General features: G+C 40.6%; 1 protein-coding gene across 8 annotated transcripts in view; it reads left to right on the forward strand.

Annotated features, from left to right (window-relative positions):
• Positions 1-382: 382 nt before the first annotated feature.
• DCLK2 (doublecortin like kinase 2) overlaps positions 383-25600 on the forward strand; it is a 216141-nt gene continuing 190923 nt past the window's right edge. For 5 of the 8 annotated variants that reach the window (XR_006353555.1, XM_043970686.1, XM_043970687.1 and 2 more), the window contains exon 1: positions 384-2024. Coding sequence is in view for 5 of the 8 variants with exons in the window: in XM_043970686.1 (XP_043826621.1) it covers positions 1604-2024 (421 nt within the window). In the remaining 3 variants the exon portion in view is untranslated. Of the gene's footprint in view, positions 2025-25600 lie in introns of all 8 variants that reach the window. The other 3 variants (XR_006353556.1, XR_006353557.1, XM_043970689.1) reach the window with 1 other exon arrangement.

The raw sequence follows: 25600 nt of genomic DNA on the forward strand, positions 1-25600 counted from the left end.
TAATATGACCATCAGAAAAGCTTTAGGGAAACTGGCAAGGAAATTCTATCTGTGATATGTATGCATTATACATATAAATGATTCAAATCTTTCTTTGAATATTTTTCATCATGAATGGAATCTGTCCTGATTCAAATGTCATCTTTTCTGATTTCAGACCCGCCTTTGAGATCCGTTAGTTCCTGTACTGGTGCCTAGCCAAGGGATGTGAGCCCTGCCCTTGAGTCTCCTTCCTTTGTAGTTGTGTGTGTATGTGTGTGTGTGTGGTGGTGGGGGGGGGGGTTATCCTTTCCTCTCTAATCCGAGCTCTTTTACGTTGATCCTCTGGAGGAGCATGTGCAGCTGCTTCTGCGCTCATTACAATGCTGAGCTGGAGTAGATGTCAGGGTAGGAGGCGTGAGGCTTCCTAGGACCCAGGAGAAGCCCGTTCCTCCGGTTCTGCATTGCCATTAGTGCGGACCGGCGTGCGGCTTCCTCCTCCTATAGCAGCTTCAGCGCGGGCCGGCAGGCGGGCACCCGGGCTAGAAGCCGCCTCTAGCCTAGACCGAGGGTACCCGTGGGTGGGAAACCGCGAGCCAGAGGGGGTGGGGAGAAGGGAAGGGCGGGGGTGCGTTTGTTTGCCGGGCCGTGTCCTTCTCATTGATGCTCGCCTGGAAATCAGCGGATTTTAATTTCATTATTCCCTCTATTAACGGGGTCTGCTCTTTTATTTATTTGAAGGGGTGGTGAGGTCGTGGGGGCATCAGCAGGGCTGCAGGTTTCTTTAGGCTTGCATGAGCGGTTGCCCCGCCCCCGCACCACCCGGGCTCACGCGCCCCAGGGGAAGGGCTGTGAGTGAGGGTTGGGTGGGTCAGGCGGCGGCCCGCAGGCATCCACCGGGTGGTCTACGGCCCTGGTGCGCTTGCCACGCCGGCTAGCCGCACGCCACAGAGCACGGGGATTGGGAGGCAGAGCGGCGTCCCCGGGCCGCGCTGGGGTGGGCGGGGGTGCGTGACGCGCTCGTGCGCGGGTACATTGGATGCGTCTCTCTCAGGACTCCTTCCCCTCCCCCCTTTCCTCTCCAAAGAGCGGCGAATTGAGAGAGCCGGGTCGTTAGCCAGCAGCTGGAGCTTGCAACACCCCGTGGGGCATTGTGTGTTTGTGTGCCTGCGTGGGCAGAGGGCGGAAAGGGCAGCGAACCGGGGGCCACCCTCGGAAGTTTGTAGCCTTGCTCGGAACAGCCTCGCTCCTCCTGAGGCTGTTGCAAGCGGCTCCCCAGTCAGCTGGAGTTAGGGGGCTTTGGGCAGTGTTGTGTCTGCGTGTGGGGGCGTCAGGGAGACCGGGATGGAGACTCTAATGGGCACCACCAGGCACAGCTGGCACTTGTAGAGCAGGGCCGCATCCCGAGGCAGGCAAGCTCGCTTCTTTGGCTGCAGCTCTCTGTTCACACCCCTCAAAGCCATCACCCAGGAGAGGGGCGTAGGATGCTGGCCCCAGGGGCCCCAGAACCTTAAGGTGCATTCAAACGGAGTACCGAATCTCACTTCCTTTGTGACTTAAGTGACTAAGGAGATTTGGCTGGCATATCTTTGGTGAGAGGCTCAGGAGCTTTCCTACCATAATCATGGCCAACACCCGGAGTATTGAGCTTGAACATTTTGAGGAAAGGGACAAAAGGCAGCGGCCTGGCTCCAGGAGAGGGGGGCCCAGCTCCTCGGGGGGCAGCAGCAGCTCAGGCCCCAAGGGCAATGGGCTCATCCCCAGCCCCGCACACAGTGCCCACTGCAGTTTCTACCGCACCCGGACTTTGCAGGCCCTCAGCTCCGAAAAGAAAGCCAAGAAGGCCCGCTTCTACCGGAATGGGGACAGGTACTTCAAGGGCTTGGTTTATGCCATCTCCAGCGACCGCTTCAGGTCCTTCGATGCCCTGCTCATGGAGCTCACCCGCTCCCTATCGGACAACGTGAACCTGCCTCAGGGAGTCCGAACCATTTACACCATTGATGGAAGCCGGAAACTCACAAGCCTGGAGGAGCTGGTGGAAGGTAAGAAAGTGGCAGGTGGCAGCTCATGGGGTGCTGCTGCAGGATGCTGCTGTGGAGCAGGTGGAACAGCAGGGCAACCTAGACAGCGATTCTCTTCCATTTGCTCTGTGTGTGTGTGTGTGTGTGTGTGTGTGTGTGTGTGTTCTCGCTTGCCTTTGCATACTGTGTATAAAACTCCCATATGCTCTGAACTTAAAAAACCCTTTTAGTGATGATTAAAGGCTGGGATCCAATATTGCCTTAAAGTGCTTTATTATGCTTCTAAAATTACCCAAATGCCGCCTTCTGTCTACCCCTCCCCCGCATCACTCCAGATTACTTTCATATATTTTGTGTATAAACACTTACATGTATCCATGTTGTTTCTTCCCAGTAGAATGTAAGCTCCCTGAGGACAAGGATGGTTTAGTTTTTGTCTTTGTATCCCCAGTGACTAGCAGGGCGCATGGTACATAGTAAGTGCTTAATAAATAGGAATGAAGGAAGTACAAACCAATACAAAGAAGCAACTTTCTCTGCAGAGATCTGTACATCCCTTTTCTGATTTAATTCCTTCACTCATCGAGCCCTTGAGTCACTACTGTGTGGGAGCACCATGCTTGGCATTTGGGGAGATTTAAAACTTATAAAAGGCACAATCCCAGGATTCTCTTGGAATTTTTGCACAGGGTCCTTCAGGATATTCTGCAGATTTTAGAGATTATCGAGGTGAATCCGCATGGTATACATATGAGGTGAGACATTTGGTATACAGCTGGATACAGTGTGAAGAACGCTGGATTTGGAATTAAATGACCTGGGTTCAAATTCCAGCTTGCTCTGCCTATTATCTGTGTGACCTTGAGCAAGTCTCTCTCTTTTTTTTTTTTTGCTGGGCAATGGGGGTTAAGTGACTTGCCCAGGGTCACACAGCTAGTAAGTCAAGTGTCTGAGGCAGGATCTGAACCCAGGTACTCCTGAATCCAGGGCCGGTGCTCTATCCACTGTGCCACCTAGTCGCCCCCTTGAGCAAGTCTCTTAACCTCTCTTAATCCTCACTTTGCTCAACTGTAAAATGAAGCAATTGGATCACATGTTCTCTAAGGGGTCTTCCAGATCTAAATCTGTGAATCTCTGATGACAAAACTGAAGTCCAGAGAGGTTACTTATGGTGAATTGGGGCATAAGACACACATGACTATGATATATTAACTCACATAAGCATTTTTTGTTGTTTAGGGCTTTCTTGACAAAGGTACTAGAATGGTCTGCCATTTTCTTTTCCAGCTCATTTTACAGATTAGGAAACAGGGTGAAATGACTTGCCCAGGGTCACATAGCCATTGTCTGAGGCCAGATTTGAATTTAGGAAGATGAATCTTTCTGACTCCAGGTCAGCAGTTTATTGTGTCACTTAGCTGCCCATAAGCATTTTAGAATAGTACAAAATAAAGTAGAGGAGAATTGCTGCTTTCATGGATGGTATGTCATTTGATGAGCAGTACTTTAATGTACCATATTTGGGACATGTCTCAGTTATTTGGAAGCTCCCATTCTGCTTAAAATTCTCTGGTATGTCTTTTTTCAATGGGGTATCTTTGACTTTAGGGAGGGACATTTTTGGAGTGATATGGGTTTTGCTGAGTAGAACCATTTTATTTGTGAGTGAAGGTAAATGTCTACATGTCTCTGTACCTGCAGAAAGTAGACTAGTGCAAACAATATTGGAGACAGTCGATGATGACTCTGAATGAATAATCTCTAAATTTTCAACTTTATTTCACTCAATACTGGGATCCCATAACTACACAAAAAGGTTATTTTATTTTAGTTGAAGAAGTGTTTTCCCCCCAGTACTTCAAGAAAGGGGAGTACAGTGAGGAAACAAGATTAAGTCCCTGCCCTCAAGAACTTTACTATCTAGAAGGGAAAATAAGACAGTCTTTAAACATTTATTAAGCACCTACTTTACACCAATGTTTTGGGCTAAGTAAGGAGATAAAAGACAGAAATGAAAGTCTCTACCTTCAAGGAGCTTACATCCTAATATGGGAGACAACATGAACAAAAGATAAAGGTGAGGAGAATGCATTCTGGGTATGGGGAACAGTCATTATAAAGGAATGGTGGCAAGAGTGGAATATCATGTGTGAGGAATGGCAAGCAGGCCAGTATGGCTGGACCAATAACAGTAACACCAGTTAAAAGTTCATTGGAGAGATCTATGGTTTGAAAGATATGAGAAGGGTAAGTTTTTTCTTCTTCTTGGAGACCTAAGGGCATTCAGGAAAACTTGAATTGAGCCTTGGAGAAAGGGAAGAATTTCAATAGGAAGAGAGAGGCCAAAATTCCAGGTATGGTCTACTAGGTGGTTAAAAAAAAAAGCATATAGATGGGAAAGGAATGGTGAGTAATCCGGTTTAGCTGGAATTGTTGTGCGTGAAGGGGAAATATAAGATTGAACAATGATATTGAGGGATGAGAACCTGGTTCCAGGTTCATATAGCATCCAGAAAGATGAGACAGAGCTGGATGATTTTGGTCCTAACTCCAGTATGGTGTGGTGGAAAGAGTGTTGAATTTGGAGTTGAATACTTAGGTTTGAATTCCAGCTCCCCTTCTTACTACTCATTGTATAAGCTTGGTCAAGTCTTTGGGTGTCAGTTTCCTTTTCTGTAAAATGACAGGATTGGGCTTCTAAAGTCCATTTGCGATTTCCTTTTTGCTCATTTTTTGGAAGAAACTGAGTCAAACAGGGTTAATTGACTTGCTCAGGTACACATAGCTATAAAGTATCTGAGACCAGATTTGAACTCAAGAAGATGAGTCTACCTGATTTCAAGCCCGACATTATCCACTTTGCTACATAGCTGCCCCTTTCCATATATAGTCAACTCTCTATTACTTATGAGTAAGGAGAGGTTAGGGATGCCCATAATCCCAAATGTCAGTGTCCCCAAGCCAATTCCATTTTAGTCATATTTCATGGAGGTCACATTTGAAAATAGATGTTTCTTATCTGAGAATTCACTGCACTTCTAATATATTTATTAAAACGATACTAAAAGGACCTGTTTCAGAAGAAATCAAACAATAGGCATTTAAGTGCTTACTATGTGATAAGCTGTAAAATTGTCCAACTTCTCCATTCAGTGATCTGTTTCACCTTCTTCCTTGACCACTCTTACTTGCTACAGGGAGACTAGCCTGAACTCAGTTGCACTTCTGCTTTCTAAACTCATTTTATTTGTGATTTTCCCCCTCTTTTTTTGATTGGGGGAATTGTGCATTTTAGATTAAGGCCTTCTTTTGTTTTGTTGAGGCAATTGGGGTTAAGTGACTTGCCCAGGGTCACACAGCCAGTAAGTGTTAAGTATCTGAGGCCGGATTTGAACTCGGGTCCTCCTGACTCCAGGGCCAGTGCTCTATCCACTGCACCACCTAGCTGCTCCTAAGGCCTTCTTTTGTTGGGCTAAAAGCTGTGGGGGAATAAAAGTAAAGTCCAAATCAAGAAACCAATAGTTTCAGCAAAGGATTTCATCACTTCAACTCAATTATGTTAATAAGAAATTGAAAAAATTATTTGGATAATCATAAATTGGGATGCAGGATGACAGTGGAAAGAACACTGAATTGGGAAGCAAGAGGATCTGGATTTGAATCTTAGCTCTGCCATTGCTACTGGTGTGAAATTGGACAAGTCACATTCCTTTTCTATACCTCAGTTTGCTAACTGCAAAATAAAGGGATTGAATTAGATGACTTCTATGGTCTCTTTTAGCTATAAATAGAATTTTTGATTCTATGATTCAATTGTGAATTAGTGTTTAGTGTTTATAGATTAAATTACTTGATTTAAGCAGTTTATACATCCATATCAGGTTTCTCCTGCCATCTACATTTCCCTCCTGTTTGGCTGATTATATGCATCACTAATTTTGATGATGGAATAGAGTTTAATTCTAATATTATTACAAGTGCATCAATAGCAGTGGTGTGTAGTGCATAGAGAGCTGGCTTTAAAGCCAGAAGACCTGTATTCAAATCACATCTCTGGCAAATACTGGCTTTCTTATCTTGGGTCAGTCCCTTACTTTTTCAATGCTCTAGTCAACTCTCTGAGATAACATTTGAGTGCTGCATTGGTAGAGGGAGTTTACATACCTTCTGTTATCACTGAACATAAATTGGCTGCATGAAATTTGAATAGTGTAGAAAGACGATTGGACTGAGAGTCAAAAAACCTGAATTAGAATTCTGGGTAAGTGGGGCATCTAGGTGGTGCAGTGGATAAAGCACCGGCCCTGGATTCAGGAGTACCTGAGTTCAAATCCAGCCTCAGACACTTGACACTTACTAGCTATGTGACCCTGGGCAAGTCACATAACCCCCATTGCCTTGCAAAAAAAAAAAAAAAAGAAATGAGAATTCTGGGTAAGCTACTTATAAGCTCTGTGACCTGGAGCTCTATCTTTTACTTTTCTCAGCTTCAGTTTTCTTACTCATAAAATTGGTATGTTATTATACGATTTAGCAATCTCACAGGGTTGTTGTGAGAAAAGTGCCTTTGAAGCCTGTTCTGTGTTCTAGAGGTGAATGAGTCCATTAATATGTTTGTTTTTTAATTGGGTAATCACATATACACAGTGTATATTAGCACACACAAAGGATATTAATTTCTATATCCTAGGAAACTCCCTCTATGGGAGCACCTTCCACAAGATTTGAGAAAAATAGGTCTTAGTTAAGTGACTTGCTCAGTGTTGCCCAGCTAGTTAGTTTCAGAAGTGGTATTTGAACTCAAATCTTCCTAAATTCAAGCCCAGCATGGAATCTGCTATACCATGATGGCTGACTACTTTGTCTATTCATATTTAAAGTACCCAGTGGCTGCCTGGGTCTCCGATAGAGATAACAGACAGGTTTGTTGTAGAAGAAAGGGACCTGAGTTAGGAAACAGGAGGCCTAGGCTGTATTCTGTGCTCTGCTATTAAAAGGCTTTGGGAAAGTCAGCCTCCCCACTGTGGGCCTCAGTTTCTTCATTTGTAAAGTGAGACTTACCAGTTCACATGACATCTAATATCCCTTCTTGCTTTAATGTTATGTGTTCTAGGCTCTCAGATCTGATAGCAAGGTAGAGTGTTGCAGTGAAAAGAATTTGGTAATCGGAAAGAATTCTGGGTTCCACTGAGAATTGAAGTTTTGAGGAGAGAAAGTTGAATTAATTCATTTGAAAAGCTGCTGTCTCAAGCTTGCTGATAAAAGAGTTTGGCATTTTAGATTAAACTAGACATTCTGTAGGAAAGCCAACCCCTTGTTTTTCTCCCCGGAGATTGAAAGGATATGTCTCAGAACTGTCAGCATCTTCAGTTTCCATTAAAGTTGCATCATCAAACAGTGGAATGTACTTGAAGAGAACTGAACTTGAGAGTCAGAAGACCTGTTTTTGAATCCCAGCTCTGCCAAAGATTTGCTATCTGGACCTTAAGCAAGTTGCTCCTTCTTCATAGGGCCTCAGTTTTCTCTTTTGTAAAGAATCCTGTGAAACAGGGCACTCCTAAGAATCAGATGAGATCATAGTGTCAGAAAGTGTTTTGTAAATCCTAAAGTGAAGATGGAATTATTTTGTTAATTTGTTCTTGACTTAAGATTAATGAGAAGAAATTCATTAACTCATTTATTTGGGTGGGGGCTCTGTGAGATTTTCAAATTAAACTCCTATTGAAGGTACTTTTAATAATAGCTGTTATTTGAGAATTTAGAAGTTTGTAAAATGTTTTGCTTATATCATCTCATTTGTGCTTTATAATAAGTATGTGAGGTAGGTTGTTGTGAATGAGTCTTTTCAGTGGTGTCTGACTCTTCCTGACCCCATTTGGGGTTTTCTTTTTTTTCTTTTTTTTTGCAGGGCAATGGGGGTTAAGTGACTTGCCCAGGGTCACACAGCTAGTAAGTGTTAAGTGTCTGAGGCCGGATTTGAACTCAGGTACTCCTGAATCCAGGGCCGGTGCTTTAACCACTGTGCCATCTAGCTGCCCCTGGGGTTTTCTTAGTAAAAAATACTGGAGTGGTTTGCCATTTCCTTCTCCAGCTGATTTTACAGGGGATTATTTAAGAGTAGGGTCCTTTTTAAGGTAGGGGCCCTTTTAAAGAGCTGGACAAGAAAGACAGCATGGTATCATGGAGAGATGGTCAGTTTTGGAATCTGGAATACCTAGTACAGATAAGGAACTGGGGCAAATAGGGTTAGGTGCCTTGCCTAGATCCATGTAGTAGCTAGTAAGTATCTAAGTTTGGATTTTGAACTCAGGTCCTCCTAACTCTAGGGCCTAGGCTGTATCCACCTAAGTAATAGCCTCACTTTATAGGTAAGAAAACTGAACTGTGAAGTAACTTGCCTATTGTCATATAACCAGTAAGTGTCTAAGGAGAAATGTTAACCAGATCCAGCATCTATTCATATGTATGGCTTTGCACTTTCATATATACATACATGTATAAGTCAAATCCCACTAAAATGTAGTAAATGCCATTGACATGACTATATATGTGTGCATACATATATACGTACACATATATTTACACATATCCATACACACACACACACACACACACACACATCTGTGTGTGTGTGTGTACCCAAACTAGACTTAGTCAAGTCTAGTTTTCAGCAGTACTCAGGGTAAAATAATTCCAGGCACACCAAAGAACTGGGATAGTCTAATGGCATTTTTTTGTTTTTTTTTTTTTTTTGTGGGGCAACGGGAGTTGAGTGACTTGCCCAGGGTCACACAGCTAGTAAGTGTCAAGTGTCTGAGGCTGGATTTGAACTCAGGTACTCCTGAATCCAGGGCCAGTGCTCTATCCACTGCGCCACCTAGCTGCCCCCTTAATGGCATTTTTTGAGGCTTATTAATATCATAGACACTGTGTTAAGTGTAGAATTTACTGTCAGTAATGAAACATATCTCCCTTCTCATGACAAAGGTAGGGGACTACTGAGAAAGAATGTCAAGTGTGGTAACTGTGAGTGTTTTTGTTTTCCTCTTTTTCTTTGTTACTAGGTTAGTTAAAAGGGGTGGGGGAGAGGGTATTTGTATAGCTGTCTATGATATACAAAACAAAAGGCATCAATAAAACAATTCTTAAATGAAAAGAAGAATAAATTCACCATCACCAAGTACTCTGTAGGAATATGTTGAATGATTTTTAAAAGAAGTGCCCCAGTTTTTTCTGAAAACTGAAACTTTTGAAAGAATTAAAGAAAAAAACCTGTCTTTTGAATATTTGAATTTCCTATCCACTATAACAACCTTTGATCTATTATTCTTCTGCAGTGAAACCCTAGGAATGTTATTTAACATCTACAGTTTAACCAGCTATTTGTGAAGTGTTTGGGTTTGATACAGTGACACTAAAAATCATCCTACAATGGGAGCCTAAATGGACACTTGATTTCACCTGATTCAGTCCTTTTTTAAACAAGACAGAAGTTTTGTTTATCTCCCTCATTCAGTTTTGATTTGTCCTCTTCTCTATTTCATCTGTCCCAGGAGATTTTCAGTTTGGAGGATATTGTCTTTCTTAAATGCCTGCCTGAAGTAGAAAGTAACAACCCAGGAGACAGTGGCTTGGCCTGGAACACTCAATCACCAATTCCATTGTACTTGAATAACAAAGGCAATGTGTATGCCCCAGTTTTCTCTTTCTTTTTTTCCTCTTCTATTCTTGACCTCTCAGGTAACTGGGAGAATCTTCAGAAATGGAAATGAAAAGTCAAGTGTTAGTTTGTATTATGTTGTAAAACACCATGACTCTTCAACCTATCCATTTATTACCCCTTATCTGGAAAATGTGCTGCTGCTGCTTCTTTTTTTTTTTTTTTTTTTTTGCAGGGCAATGAGGGTTAAGTGACTTGCCCAGGGTCACACAACTAGTAAGTGTCAAGTGTCTGAGGTCGGATTTGAACTCAGGTCCTCCTGAATTCAAGGCCAGTGCTTTATCCACTGCGCCACCTAGCTGCCCCAAAATGTGCTTCTTGAATTGGTTGGGGATTGTAGGATTGGATCATCATAGCTCTAGAGCCAGAAGAGATTATAAAGACCAATTCTTCTCATTTTACAGGTGTGGAAACTGAGGCCTAGAACAGTTAAGTGACTTGAGTACTGTGTTTCAGAAGTTAAGCCTGTTCTAGCCATTAAAACTAGATGAAAACCTTTGTGTTGTGGAAACTGTACCTCACAATGAGGTAGAGGATGAACCATCACAATAATGGGTGACTAAGACCAAATTCAGCCTTCTGAGTCGTGATGTCCCATATGGTTACCTGGAAATGTCATAGCTTTTGGCTGCTGTAACTGAGGGCATGTAATGTGCTCAGATACTCTGTAAGTTTTCATTCTTTGGTGCATCTCATTGTTGTGAGTACTCCTTCTAGGTCACTACTTATTCATGCCTGCTCATCCTCTACAAGTCTTATCTGTGTCAATAGATCAATAACAGTCTGTTGCCCAGTAGACCTGCCACAGGGAATCTAGCCAATTACAGAGAGAGTTACAATAGAATATTTAACAATAAAAATGTAACTCACTTACGTATACTGCTTTATGGTTTATAGGTTTAGTTACATATTAATATGAGCTTTATTATTTATTTATTAACTACTATCCAGTGCAAAAGCATTATTTCTGTGGTCTTGAGGCCTGTATTCAAATTTCAGTTCTGACAGTTCCTGTGTGACTTTGGTTGGGCAAGTTGCTTAATCTCTAACTTCACTTTCTTCATCTTTAAAATAAGTGTGTTGGTTCAGGACCCCATCTAGCTCTAAATCAATGAGCCCTGTAATCTGAGTCCCAATTTTTTAGATTTAAGAGGTAAACATCCGTAAACTTGGAATTGTTTGGCCATTTGGGTCTGGTCATTGATCTTTCTTTTTTTTTCTTTTTTTTTTTTTTTGCGGGGCAATGGGGGTTAAGTGACTTGCCCAGGGTCACACAGCTAGTAAGTGTCAAGTGTCTGAGGCAGGATTTGAACTCGGGTACTCCTGACTCCAGGGCCGGTGCTCTATCCACTGCACCACCCAGCTGCCCCCTGGTCATTGATCTTTAATGGTTGTTTTCATTTTCTAATGTTTTTCTCTGAGAAAAGCAACCACATGCAAAATGATTATTGTCCCAGTACTCAAGAAACCTGAGGCATAATTGCTTAAGTTAATCTGTCCTAACTAGCTATGTGACCTTGGAATAAGTCATTCCTCATCTATGAAACGGGGGAAGAGAGTTGGACAAGACAAATTCTCAAGAATCCTGTCTTCTTTCAAGTGCTCTAAATTCTATTAAGGTTGAACTCTTGGGGTATTTGTTCTTTAAACTGGGTTTGTTGGACAGATCTCTGTTATCTGAGAGGGTCTTGCCATATATCTCAGTAATCCTGTTAAAGAGCAGGATTTCACAAATTGGAACTCCTTTCTAATTTAATAGATAAGACTCCTGGAGAGATGCCTGAGGCTCAAAGGCATTACATGGCTTTTCCACAGCTTTTAGCTAGTGTCACAGGTGAGATTGGAAGCCAGGTCTAGCCTTGTATCCACCCGATGAGACCAGAGTAATCTAATTATAACTCTGGGATGTCTTACAACTAAATGGCTGGCACATAGTGGTATTTGTTGAATACTTGATTGAATGATTATGGCAAATTGAGGACCACCCAGATCCTGGCTTTTTTTTTAATAAAGGTCAAACTGTACTTTGTTTTCAGTAATAAGCAGGTACCTTCATTTTACTGATGCCTTTTGTTTTTATGTCACATTAATTTCTGAATATATCCCTCCCTTTCACACTACTCAGTGAGGCATTCCTTATAATAAAAGAAGAGAAGGGAAAAGGCATCTTAGCAAAACTAACCAGCCCTTTCCCAAATTTAGAGATTAGAGTTCATCTCTGGACTTGTACTTGAAGGCTTCCTGGCTTGATAGAACCTGTCAGAGCTTGTATTTCGTTGGCATGAGAGAACACAAAGCTACTTCCATACCATAGTGACATATTGAAGTAGCAGTTTGGTGAAGTGACCTCCTAAAAGTCAGACACAATTTCAAAGTATATTTAGGAACTTAAGAGAAATAAAGTTCTGTAAAAATCAAATTCTTGAAGTTTTTGAGGTTTACCTCATTTGGTAAATGGGTGCCAGTTCAGCCAAGCATTTACTCTTTTTTAAAAATTTTTTAAAATTTTATTTTATCTTTTTAATTAATATTTTATTTTTTTCCATTACATGTAAAGATAGTTCTCAACTTTTGTTTATACAAGCTTTACAATTTCAGATTTTTCTCCCTCCCTTCAAGCATTTACTCTTACATGGCTCAGTTATCTACTTCATGGCAAGAGTTTTTACCTCTAGTTGGGGCCAGATATTCCTAAAATGGGCCCTTTTTAAGAGCTGGGCAAGAGAGATCATGGAGAGATCAGTTTGGGAATCTGGAATACCTGGGTTCAAACCTTACCTCTGACAGATGCTATCTGTGTTTCTCTGCATTGTTACTTAACCCTTTAGTCCCCAGGCAACTCTCTAAGACTGTAAGATACAAAAGACTTTGGAATGATACACACACACACACACACACACACACACACACACACACACATATATTCAGTCTATACGAGGTAGGGGCAGGGGGTAGCATAATACCAAGAATTCACATTGTCTGTTTTGTTACTTGATTTGGAAGTCAAGTGAATATAATCATAGCTACAAAGTTGTCAGATTTGGAAGGAATCTCAGAGACTACCTAGTCTAACATGTCCCTGAATTTAAATGAATTCAAAGAAGCGTTTGTATATGTATTAGGCATGGAGAATACAAACACAAATGAAAGGTTTCCTTTAGGGGAGGGGACCACATTAGTTGAGCCTGGAATTTAAGGATTTCTAAGACTAGGGGTGAAATGGAAGTGCATTCCAGGCATGGGAAACAGTCTATCACAGGATGTGGGAGGCTGAGGAAACCACAAATAAGCCAATTTGCATAGGGTGTGTCAAGAGAAATAATATGTGGAAAGGTGTGTTTTAACTAGTTGAACAATAATCCACATAAACCTAACAGGTGCTCAGCCTCTGCTGGGTTGTTTTCTGATACTCAAGGTACTATTCAAAGAGTGTGATTCAGGACTTTCTTCTGCATGAAGATGAATGAAGCCAGCTCTTGTATCCCTCCTAAGTCTTTTTCAGGTGAGGTGTTTCTAGTTACCTCTTTCCTTACATCTTGGTTGCCCTCCTGGATGGGCTTCAGTAAGTCAGTGACCTTTATAATATGTGGTGTCCAGAATTGCACTTGACATTCCAGATGTGGTCTGACTTAGACAGTTGGATTATCACTTCTATTAATGGAGTCTGAGCCTCAGATTCCTAGTTGGCCAGTAGTAGTATAACTCTGCCCTGTAATGATCAAGTTAGAATCATTCTGATAACATTGCTTTGTCTTTAGTATTAAAGACTTCCCCATTGTTGCAGATCAGTCTCTTACTTAGTGGGGATACCATTCATTTGGACCTGTTGATATAAAGACAACATCAGTATACTTGGTGGTATTCCTAAACTATTGGTGTAGTGTGCATAAAGCAGTATGAATGGAATCGGAAAACTTGGGTTCAAATCCTATCTCATTTACTTACCAGCTGTGTAACCTCTCTTTCTGCCTCAGGCAACACCCTGAGACTTAACTACTGAATAATGCTGCCTCCATACTGAGTGTTCCTGTTCTGGTAAATCCATATTCTTAAAGCACCATTAATATTCATAATCTATACACGGACATGATTTTGTGCAGAGTTTATCTCCATCTACAGGTTTCCCATACCACTTTGTCTGGCCCTGTCACTCACTTCAACAAGTATTTATTAAGTAATTATTATGTGCAGGCACCATGCTAAGTACAGAGTTACAAAAGTCAGAACTGAAACCGTCTATACCCTTGCATCATAATTATTTGTGAGCATGTCTTTACTTCCTCCCCATTATAATATATTCCTTGAAGTAAAGGACTGTTTTTCATCTTTATATGATTAAGTGTTTGATAAATGTTTGTTTCATTGATTGTTTTAAACCGTTTTCAAAAGTTTACTTCAGGGGCAGCTAGGTGGCGCAGTGGATAAAGCACTGGCCCTGGATTCAGGAGGACCTGAGTTCAAACCTAACACTTACTAGCTGTGTGACCTTGGGCAAGTCACTTAACTCTCATTGCCCAACCAAAACAAAACAACAACAAAATGTTTACTTCTACCTGGGCCAATTATTTGATTAGCTTGCCAGTTTTCAAGATTAATTAGTCACTTAGTCCTTGAGTAGAATGATTCAGTTTTAGACAAGGAGACATTCTTCTAACTACACGGAAACCTACTAACAGACATCTTAGTGGGGACCAGTCCATTCAGAGAGGAAAATAGATATTTAATCTCAACAGAAAATACAACCCTTCTCTTTCATACTTTCATTAGCTCATATGCAAATGCCTGATGGTTCTGTGATCTCACTGATATGAATACTCACTCCTAGAATGCAGCTTGTAACCTATTCATTCTTTTTTTTTTTTTTAAGTGAGGCAATTGGGGTTAAGTGACTTGCCCAGGGTCACACAGAGTAAGTGTCAAGTGTCTGAGGTCAGATTTAAACTCAGGTCCTCCTGAATCCAGGGCCAGTGCTCTATCCACTGTGCCACCTAGCTGCTTCATAACCTATTCATTCTATAAGACACTTGTCTATGTCTTCCCATAAATTTTCCCTAGCAGGTCCACCCAATTTGTTTGGGGTGCTCTCTGAGTTTTCTTGACATCAAGAGGATAATGGAGAACACATAGGCTGTTCCTTGACTATCCCTTTCCCTGGCCACCTGACAAGCCACTTCTTTTTCATTTCATTTCTTTAATGGCATCTTTATTTTTGGTTCTTCTTAGTCATTCGTTGTATACAATGTGTTGCAGCCCTCTCATTCCCATCATATTTTTTTTCCTTTGTTAGTAATTGAATATAGTGAGTTCTGGAAACATAGAAGCAAAGATAATTTACTTTTTATGCAAATCTTCCCAGGCTTACCTACTAAAAGAGATTTTTGGGGGACGTGGGGAGATCTGGAGAAAGGTTAGGTTTTTTTCCCTTGAGGATAGATACCACAGAACTTTGTACTGTATCCATTTCACTGATGTCTGATACTTTGCTTTTACTTATAATATTGGGTGGCTATCTTGCCAAAGTTCTTGTGCTTTCATTTCCTTGTACATTTTAAAAACTTCTCATCCTGTTCCTTTTTCCCTCTTGATAATCATTGGCTTAGAATTTGTTTTTCATGTCTTGTCAGAACTGTCTAATCTATTTCTTTCTCCTGGGTATTGCTTTCTATTTTATTTTTCCCTGAGATAATTTAAGATTTATTTATCATTCTGCTTGAAAAGAGTTTTTATTATTATGAACATATTCTGAAGATAGAGCACAATTGAATTCTGGCCCCTTCTTTATTGGGAAGTAGGAATGGTAGTCTCTCGGATTACTACTGCATTTTGTCCTCTGAGCCATGTGGCATATTGCCTAGGACAGGGAAAGGATTCTGTGGTTTTTAGTGCGCAGATTATGTTGCATTGACATGATGTCATCTTGTTTATTTGGATGTAAGGTGAGATTGATGGGTGAATTCAACTAGAGAAACAAATTTTGCTGAATTACAGCACTTGTTCAGTTATATCAAGAGGATACTGACACAAATAGACTAGAACTCAAGGCAAATATAAATAAGCTTCCTTCTGCACCAAGTTTTCAAAGTAAGAGTTTTTGGGGTCAAGACAAGTTACTGCAGTGGTTACTGCAATGGTGAAATTATAAACACAGTTTGGACTCAATTGTCATTTCAGTGGTTCTATCTGGTAGTACCACAGTTGTTGGGAAATTGGCAGCAGTTCTGCTCTATTCTCTCTCTCTTCTGGTTTACCTTTGTGTGTGTCTCTATCTCTGCTCATTTATCTCCCTCTTTCTCTTGTTTAAAAGAATGAAGGAAAAGTGTTCAAGAAATTGACCTTAGAATGTGGAAGAAATCTGACTACCCATTCATATATCCTAGAAAAGCAAGCCAAATTCATGGTCAGAATTTGATATCTTCTCTGCCTCCATTCATTATTTTAAAAGCCATTTGTCACAATTACAGGTTACAGTGGGTTACTTGTGAGGCATATTCCTCTAGAGATCTGGGAAAATGGTAGAGAACACAAATGCACCTTCAGAGTTATTTGGGGATAACGTTTCTAAGAAATCAATTAGAACAGGGGCTGGGGGCAGGGGCAGTTAGGTGGTGCAGTGGATAAAGTACTAGCCCTGGATTCAGGAAGACCCGAGTTCAAATGTGACCTCAGACACTTGACACTTACTAGTTGTGTGACCCTGGGCAAGTCACTTAATTCTCATTGCCCCACAAACAAACAAACAAACAACTATAACAACAAAATTAGATCACAAAATAGTGGAGTTAGAAAGAGGCCATTTAGTCCAAAGGTGTATCTGAACAAAAATTTCCATGAAATGTCTAATGGATGGGCCACTCAGCCTTTTCTTCTTAAAGACCTAGAGTGAAGGGCAATACACTATCTCTGGTGGTAGCCCATTCCACTTTTGGGGAACTATAATTGTTAGGAAGTGTTTCCTGATATCAAACTTAAGTTTTCCTCTCTGCAACTCTTACCAGTTGCTCCTAGTTCTTTCCTTTAGGCCAAGAAAATGAAGTCTTTTCCAACTTTCACCTCTTCTCCACTCTTTCCCTCTCCATGTTGAGCACTCCAAATTCCTTCAACAAATACCCATGTAAAATGGAGGTTCTTTACCATCCTGATTGCCCTTCTGTTGAACTCTCGGTGACATTTGGGGTCTCTTATGTATTCCATTTTTTCTATCATTAAACCCACCAAATGACACTCCCTTAATACATGTCACTGTATAGGTGTGTGTTTATATGTGTTTTTTAAATTATACTTCAATCTGTATTCAGTTCAGTTCTTTCTCTGTTGATGGTTTGTATTTTTCATACATCCTGATAGCATCCTGCTTATCATTTCTTTCACAATTACTATTGCTAACTGTATTACCTTCCATCCTATTCCCTCCCCTTACTATTTACTCTATTTTCTATCTTCTTTCACCCTATCCCTCCTCAAAAGTGTTTTGCTTTTTACTGTCCCAATCTTCCCTCCCTTTCTTCACCTCCCCCCATCCCCTTCCCCTCCCCCTTTCCCTTAGGGCAAAATATATTAATATACCCACTTGAGTGTGTATGTTATTCCCTCTTTTAGCCAATTCTGATGAAAGTAAGGCTCACTCACTCCCCTGCTCCTTCACTATCTTCACCTCCACTCCATAAGCTTTTTTTTTTGGGGGGGGGGGGTTTGGGCAATGAGGGTTAAGTGACTTGCCCAAGGTCACACAGCTAGTGTCAAGTGTCTGAGGCTGGATTTGAACTCAGGTCCTTCTGAATCTCCAGGGTCGATGCTTTATCCACTGTGCCACCTAGCTACCCCCCACACTCCATAAGCTTTTTCTTGTTTCTTTTATGTGAGCTATTTTAGACCCTTCTACCTCTCCCTTTCCCTTTCTTCCAGTGCATTCCTCTTACCCCTTAACTTTATTTTAAAGATGTCATCATGGTCTACTTGCCAAGACAAACCCAGGAACTCTATGAACCCAATTACAAAACACTTTTCACACAAATCAAGCCAGATCTAAATAATTGGAAAGATATCATGGATAGGCCTAGCTAATATAATAAAAATGACAATCCTACCTAAATTAATTTACTTATTCAGTGCCATACCAATAAGACCACCTGAAAACTATAGAACTAGAAAAAAATAACAAAATTCATCTGGAAAAACAAGAAGTCAAGAATATCAAGGGAAATAATAAAAAAAATGCACAGGAAGGTGGGTTAGCTGTACCAAATCTGAAGCTCTACTATAAAGTGGCAGTCACCAAAACTATCTGGTACTGGCTAAGAAATAGAGTGAAGGATCAATGGAATAGGCTAGGCACAGGAGACACAGTAGTAAATGACATTAATAGTGTACTGTTTGATAAACCCAAAGACTCCAGCTTCTGGGATGGGAATTCAGTATTTGACAAAAACTGGAAGATAGTATGGCAGAAATTAGGCATAGATCAACATCTGACACCTTATACTAAAATAAGGTCAAAATGGGTACATGATTTAGACATAAGAGGTGATACCATAGGTAAATTAGGAGAAAAAGGAATAGTCTACCTTTCAGATCTTTGGAAAGGAGAGCAGTTGATGACCAAACAAGAGAGAGAGAATATTATGAAATGCAAAATGGATGATTTTGATTACATTAAATTTAAAAAGTTTTGTACAAACAGAAGCAATGCACCCAAAATTAGAAGGGATGCAGAAAGCTGGGAAACAATTTTTATGGCTAGGACTTCCAATAAAGGCCTCATTTCTAAGATATGTAGGGAACTAAATCAAATGTATAAGAATCCAAGTCATTCCCCAATTGAGAAATGGTTAAAGGATATGAAGAGTCAGTTTTCTGATGAAGAAATCAAAGCTATCTATTGCCATATGAAAAAATACTTTAAATCACTATTGATTAGAGAAAAGCAAATTAAAACAACTCTGAGGTACCACCTGACACCTATCAGATTGGCTAATATGACAAAAAAGGAAAATAATAAATGTTGGAGAAGCTGTGGAAAAATTGGAACACTAATGATTGTTGATGGAGCTGTGATCTGATCCAACTGTTCTGGAGAATAATTTGGAATTATGCCCAAAGGGCTATAAAGCTGTGCATGCCCTTTGACCCAGCAATACCACTTTGGGGTCTTTTTCCCAAAGAGATGATGGAAAAGGGAAAAGGACCCACATGTAAAAAAATATTTATAGCTGCTCTTTTTGTGGTGGCAAGGAATTGGAAGTTGAGGGGATGCCCATCAATTGGGGAATAGCTGGACAAGTTGTGGTATATAAATGTAATGGAATACTATTGTACTGTAAGAAACGATAAGCAGGAGGAGTTCAGAGAAACCTAGAGGGACTTGCATGGGCTGATGATGAGTGAGATGAGCAGAACCAAGAGAACATTGTGCACAGTATCATCAACATTGTGTGTTGATCAACTGATAGACTAGATTCTTCTCACCAATCCAATGGTACAAGAAAGTTCCAAAGGACTCATGATGGAAAAGGCTCTCCAAATCCAGAAAAAAAAAAGGAACTGTGGAATATAGACGCTGATTGAACCATACTATTTCTTTTGTTTTTGGTGCTGTTTTTCTTTTTTGAGGTTTTTCCTTTTTTGATCTGATTCTTCTCGTATAATCTGACTAATGCAGAAATAGGTTTAATGTTATTATATATGTGTGTGTGTGTATATACACATATACATATATTTATACATACACATACATACATATATACATATATACACATATACATACATATATATAAAACCTATATCAGATTACCTGCTGTCTAGGGGAGGGAAGGAGGGAAGGGAGGGAGGGAGGGAGAAAAATTTGAAATTTGAAATCTTATCTAAACGTTGAAAACTAAAATAAATAAATAAATAAATAAATAAATAGAGTTTAATAAATAAATAAACAGGGGAAAAATTTAATAAATATTCAATAAATCAATAAAAAAAGATGTCATCATGGGTCAGCTAGGTGACACAGTGGACAAAGCACCAGCTCGGACCCAGGAGGCCCCAAGCCCAAATCCAGCCCAAGACATAAGCCACCCCTGCCTGCCCCACAAAAAAACAAAGATAAACAAAAAATAAATGCTTTACAGATATCATCCCTTCATATTCAATTCACACCTGTGCCCTCTAAGTATATTCCTTTCAGCTGCCTTAATATTGAGAAAGTTCTTATGAGTTAGTATTGTCTTCCCATATAGGAATATAAACAGTTTAACCTTTTAATATCCCTCATGGTTTTTTGTTGGGGTTGAAGGTTCAAGCCCTTGATGGGAGTTGAGGATTGGAGACGATTAATAATTGACACATCAACACCACCTGAGGGTGAATAACTATGTGTGTTTTATTATTGGGACAGCTCAGTATTTAAAGCAAAAAACCACAAAGAAATTAAATAAAGTCTCTGCAAGAATAATTCTAAGAGAATAAGAGTAATTTTTCAAACTTTCAGCCTTGACATGTTGGAACTTGTTCTAGGCCAGGTTTGTACAGCTGATTCCTCGGACCCTGGGAGACTGGCCAGGCATTGTCTCCCAGGAAACTCTTGCTGCTTCAGTGACCTTGGCCCAAGTATGGGGAGGGGGAACTCAGAGAGGCGACAGAGAGTCCCATCTGAGTTTGCCACAGTTTCTTTTTCCTGTTTACCTTTTTTCCCCCCACATATTTTTTTTTAATTTTATTTTTTCCAGTTACATGTAAAGGTAGTTTTCAACATTCATTTTTATAAAATTTAGAGTTTCAAATTTTTCTCCCTCTCTCCCTTTCCTCCCCCCTCCACAAGACAGCACCCAATCTGATATAGGTTATATATGTACAATCCACAAGTAATCTTTTTTTTTGTAGTCTGTGTTCAATCAATATCACTTCTTTATCTGGAGGCAGATAGTATGCTTCATCATTAGCCCTTTGGGATTGTCTTGGATCATCGTATTGCTGAGAGTAGTCAAGTCATTCACAATTGCTCATAGAACAATACTGCTGTCACTGTGCACAATGTCCTCCTGGTTCTGCTCGCTTCACTGTACATGAGTTCATATGTGTCTTTCCAGGTTTTTCTGAAATCATCCTGCTTTTCATTTCTTATAGCATACTAATACTCCATTACAATCACATACCACAGCTTCTTCAGTCATTCCCCAATTGATGGACATTTCTTTGATTTCTAATTCTTAGCCACCACAAAGAGTTGCTATAAATATTTTTTGTACAATTTTTCCCCTTTTCTCTTTTTTACAATTACTATTGTTAACTGTTTCCCTCCATCCTATTCCCTTCCCCAAGATATTTACTCTATTATCTATCTTCTTTCACTCTATCCTGCCTCAAAAGGGATTTGCTTCTGATTGCCACCTCTCCCAATCTGTCCTCCCTTCTTCCCCCCTCCCCCCTTATCCCCTTCCCCTCCTATTTTCATGCAGGGTTAGATAGATTACTCCACCCAGTTGAGTGTGTATGTTATTCCTTCCTTGAGCCAATTCTGATGAGTGTAAAGTTCATTTACTGCCTTGCTCCTCCTCCATATCTCCCCCCACTCCATAAACCCTTTCCTGTTTCTTTCATGTGGGATTTCACCCCATTTTACCTCTCCCCTTCCTCCTCCCCAAGTGCATTCTTCTCACCCCTCAATTTTGCCCTAAAGATACGATCATGGGGCAGCTAGGTGACACAGTGGACAAAGCACCCACCCTGTACCCAGGAGGACCCAAGTCCAAATCTGGCCTCAGACACAAGGCACTTACTCATTGCATGACCCCAGACATGTCACCCAACTCCAACCACCCCACAAAAAAGATAAACAAAAATACTTTGCAGGTATCATCCCTTCATAATCAATTCCCACCTGTGCTCTCTGTTGAAATTTATTTCTGTTATGGGGGAAATGGGGTATGGGTTTGGGTTAGGGGTAGGGGTTCTTAGGAATTCCTCTTTAAAGAATTACAACCCTCTTGCACACAAAAGCAGTTAGAATAAGATGGTAGTTTATTTAGGGGCAAGGGAAGGGAATGGGGGGAAGGGAAACCATGAAAGAAATTCTTGGACTTCTCATGGGGAGATAGGCACAAAGCATGTGGCTCTGAGATACCAATCTTCTTGAGCAGGAGACCTGCAGGTACTTTTATAGAGGACTGATGGGGGGAGGGGTGACCATTTGACTGGAAAGTTCCTTTAGGGAGGGAGGACCATCCCCCACTAGTGGTAGCTGGGGAAATTGGGTGAGGAGTGGAGGACCATTCCCCACTGGTAGTGACTAGAGGAATTAGGTGAAGGGTGGCTACAGATCTCTCTTCAGGACACAAAGGCCGAAGCCACACCCAAATTTATCTCCCCAGGGGTAAGGTAGATCAGAATGAAAGGTAGAGGTCCCTAAGCTAGCTCAGTCAGATTTGGTTTCACTTATCTCTCTAGGCGTATCTGTCCTCTGGTTTAGTTTCTCAAGGAGAAGATTCCTTGGTGTGCCTCAGAGAACTTCTGGGGTGCTCTGTGCCCTCAACATTTCTATCATCTGCCCTAATACTAAGAAAGTTCTTATTTAGACGTATCATCTTCCCATGTAGGAATGTAAACAGTTTAACCTTTTAACATCCCTCTTAATTTCTTTTTCTTGTTTACCTTTTTATGTTTCTCTAGGGTCTTGTATTTGAAAGTCAAACTTTCTATTTAGTTAAGGTCTTTTCTTTTTTTCCTTTTTTTTGGGGGGTGGGGTGGGGCAATGGGGGTTAAGTGACTTGCCCAGAGTCACATAGCTATTAAGTTTCAAGTGTCTGAGGCTGCATTTGAACTCAGGTCCTGAATCCAGGGCGGATGCTTTATCCACTGTGCCACCAAGCTGCCCCCCATGTCAGGTCTTTTCATCATGAATACCTGAAAGTCCTCTTTTTCATTGAAGTCCCATTTTTTCCTCTGAAAGATTATATCAGTTTTGCTGGGTAGGTGATCCTTAGTTGTAATCCCAATTCCTTTGCCTTCTGGAATATCATTCCATGCCCTCTGATCCTTTAATGTAGAAGATGCTAGATATTGTGCTATCCTGACTGTGGCTCCACAGTACTTGAATTGTTTCTTTTGGGCAGCTTGCAATATTTTCTCCTTGACCTGGGAGCTCCGGAATTTGGCTATAATATTCCTGGGAGTTTTCCTTTTGGTATTTCTTTCAGGAGGTGATTGGTAGATTCTTTCAATTTCTATTTTACCTTCTGCTTCTAGAATATCAGGGCAATTTTCCCTGACAATTTCCTGGAAGATGACGTCTGATCACAGCAGTAAAATGAATCTTTATTACACTATTCTTTTATTTTCTATAAGCTCTTATAGTGTGAGATATTATTGTTATCATCATTTACATTTATTAAGTTCTTTAAGGGTTATACATTTGATCCTCAGAACAACCCTGAGTTCCAAAGAGGTTCAGTGACTTGCTGAGGGTCACTCATGAGTATCTGAGAAAATATTTTAATTCAGATCTTTCTGACTCCAAAGCGTCAGCTTTATCTATTATGCCCTCCTGACTCTACATAGAATTAATTATTTTAACGAAAGAGAGGGAACATTGGCCTAGTCACTTATGATCAAGGAAGAGAAACCATTTCCATTTTATAGATGAGATGACTAAGGCCTTAAAAAAGGTTAATTATCTTCCTTTCTTTTTCTTTCTGTTTTCTTTTTTCTTTTTTTTTTAAGTGAGGCAATTGGAGTTAAGCGACTTGCCCAGGGTCACACAGCTAGTAAGTGTTAAGTGTCTGAGGCTGGATTTGAACTCGGGTACTCCTGACTCCAAGGTCGGTGCTCTATCCACTGTGCCACCTAGCTGCCCCATTAGTTATCTTCCTAAGTTCATACAACTACTAAATAAATGGTAGTGACTCCTGAGAGTCCAGGTCTCAAACCTCATCCTTGTGTAATCTTTCCACTGTCCCATATTGCTTTGTATGAATTTAAATTCTGGCTGCCATTGGTTTGATTGCAAGACACAATTAAGTTGTTTTCTCTAACAATAATAAATTAGACTTTTGCTTTCCCACACTGTATTTTTCTTAACCAGCTGGGTGTGGAAGCTAATTTAGATATGCCTTAGATGGAGATATGTACACTGTAATCCCCACATAGAACAACTCTCACAATTATGTTGTACTTGGTACAAGAATACAAGCTGAGGGGCAGCTAGGTGGCGCAGTGGATAGAGCACCGGCCCTGGAGTCAGGAGGACCTGAGTTCAAATCTGGTATCAGACACTTAACACTTACTAGCTGTGTGACCCTGGGCAAGTCACTTAACCCCAATTGCCTCACTAAAAAAAAAAAAAAAGAATACAACCTGAGATTTCTGGCTTTTTTTAGAGAGCGGGTACCTGAGGTCTTTTTTTTCCCTTTGCTTACATTCTTCAAGAAGTAGATCTTGTGTTTAGGTGTTAGGAAAATGTGAGGAAGTCTTAAGTTTCTCACTAACTAACTGGATTTCAGTATAATATCTGGCAACAACTTCTGCCAAGGAATGGATGAAGAAGCATTGATTAGGTGCCTACTACATGCCAAGAACTATACTTAGCCCTTTGGAGGTAATTACAAAAGTGAAACAGTCGCTGCCCATTAGGAGCTTACATTCTCTTTTTTTGTTTGTTTGGTGTTTTTTTGTTTTTGTTTTTTGTGGGGCAGTGAGGATTAAGTGACTTGCCCAGGGTCACACAGCTAGTAAGTGTCAAGTGTCTGAGACTGGATTTGAACTCAGGTCCTCCTAAATCCAGGGCTGGTGCTTTATCCACTGTGCCAACTAGCTGTCTCCAGGAGCTTACATTCTAATAGAGAAGACCACACTTAGGAAGAGTAATGACCAGGAAGGGAGTTTTTAATCTTCAGAGTTACAGGAATAGTGAGCAGAGCCAATAGATGGTAAATCATCATACCCTTTCCAGAAGCAGCAGTTTTGTGCTTTGATTATTCTTTTCAGAACAAGAGGTTGAAAGGGAGAAGAAATGTCTTTTTTCCTTACCTCACCCTGCTCTTCCTTGTTCCTTAAATGTAGTTTCCCACTTTCCTATGTTCATTCTCAATCGACCAGGAAACATATGACTTTTGCTTTTTAAAGAATTAGAACAGGCAGTTGGTAAGATAATGCTCAATTGAAATCCTGAGTGTTCCTGAATCATGTCAGACTTTGTTGTAAACAAGCATCTACCACCTACTTCGAATATGGTTCCTGCCCAAATTATCCCACTTAAAATATGTATTTCTTATTTCTGCAGGATGCCATTTTATCCTGAACCTCTAGCCTAATGTTAGAAGCATCATCCCAATTTGAAGTAACTGCAAGTCTTTCAGTTTAATTTACAAACATTAATGACCTACTTCCTGGCACGAGGGGATATAAGGATACAAGAACAAACACAAAATGATCCATGACAAGGAATTTTGCTGCGTTTGTGGGGTAAATGACATGCACACAGATAAGAGATCACAAAGTATTTAAGATAATACAACCAGTTTTAGAGCTGAAAAAGAGCTTAGAAGCTAGTAGCCCAACCTCATTATTTTATGGATGAGGAAAGTGAATATACAAAATAATGCAAAATATACAACTAGAACAAAAAATATAAAATAATACAAAATAATTTGGAGAGAGGCAGAGACAGAGAGACGGAGACAGAGAGTATGTTGAGCCTGAGCAAGCATTAATAACGGGGACAAGGAGATAGTACCTGAGCTGTGTGCTCTGGAGAAAGCAATTCCAGGCATCAGCAACAACAGTCTGTACAAAATGGTCTTTGCCAAGATTCTCCTGCAGTCTTGAGTTTCTTGGCTGAATAGTTTGGCAGAGCAAAAGAAAAGAAAAATATTCTTTGATATTTAATATTATTCCTCCC

The sequence above is a fragment of the Dromiciops gliroides genome, chromosome 6 (assembly GCF_019393635.1).
Source record: "Dromiciops gliroides isolate mDroGli1 chromosome 6, mDroGli1.pri, whole genome shotgun sequence".
NCBI lineage: Eukaryota > Metazoa > Chordata > Mammalia > Microbiotheria > Microbiotheriidae > Dromiciops > Dromiciops gliroides.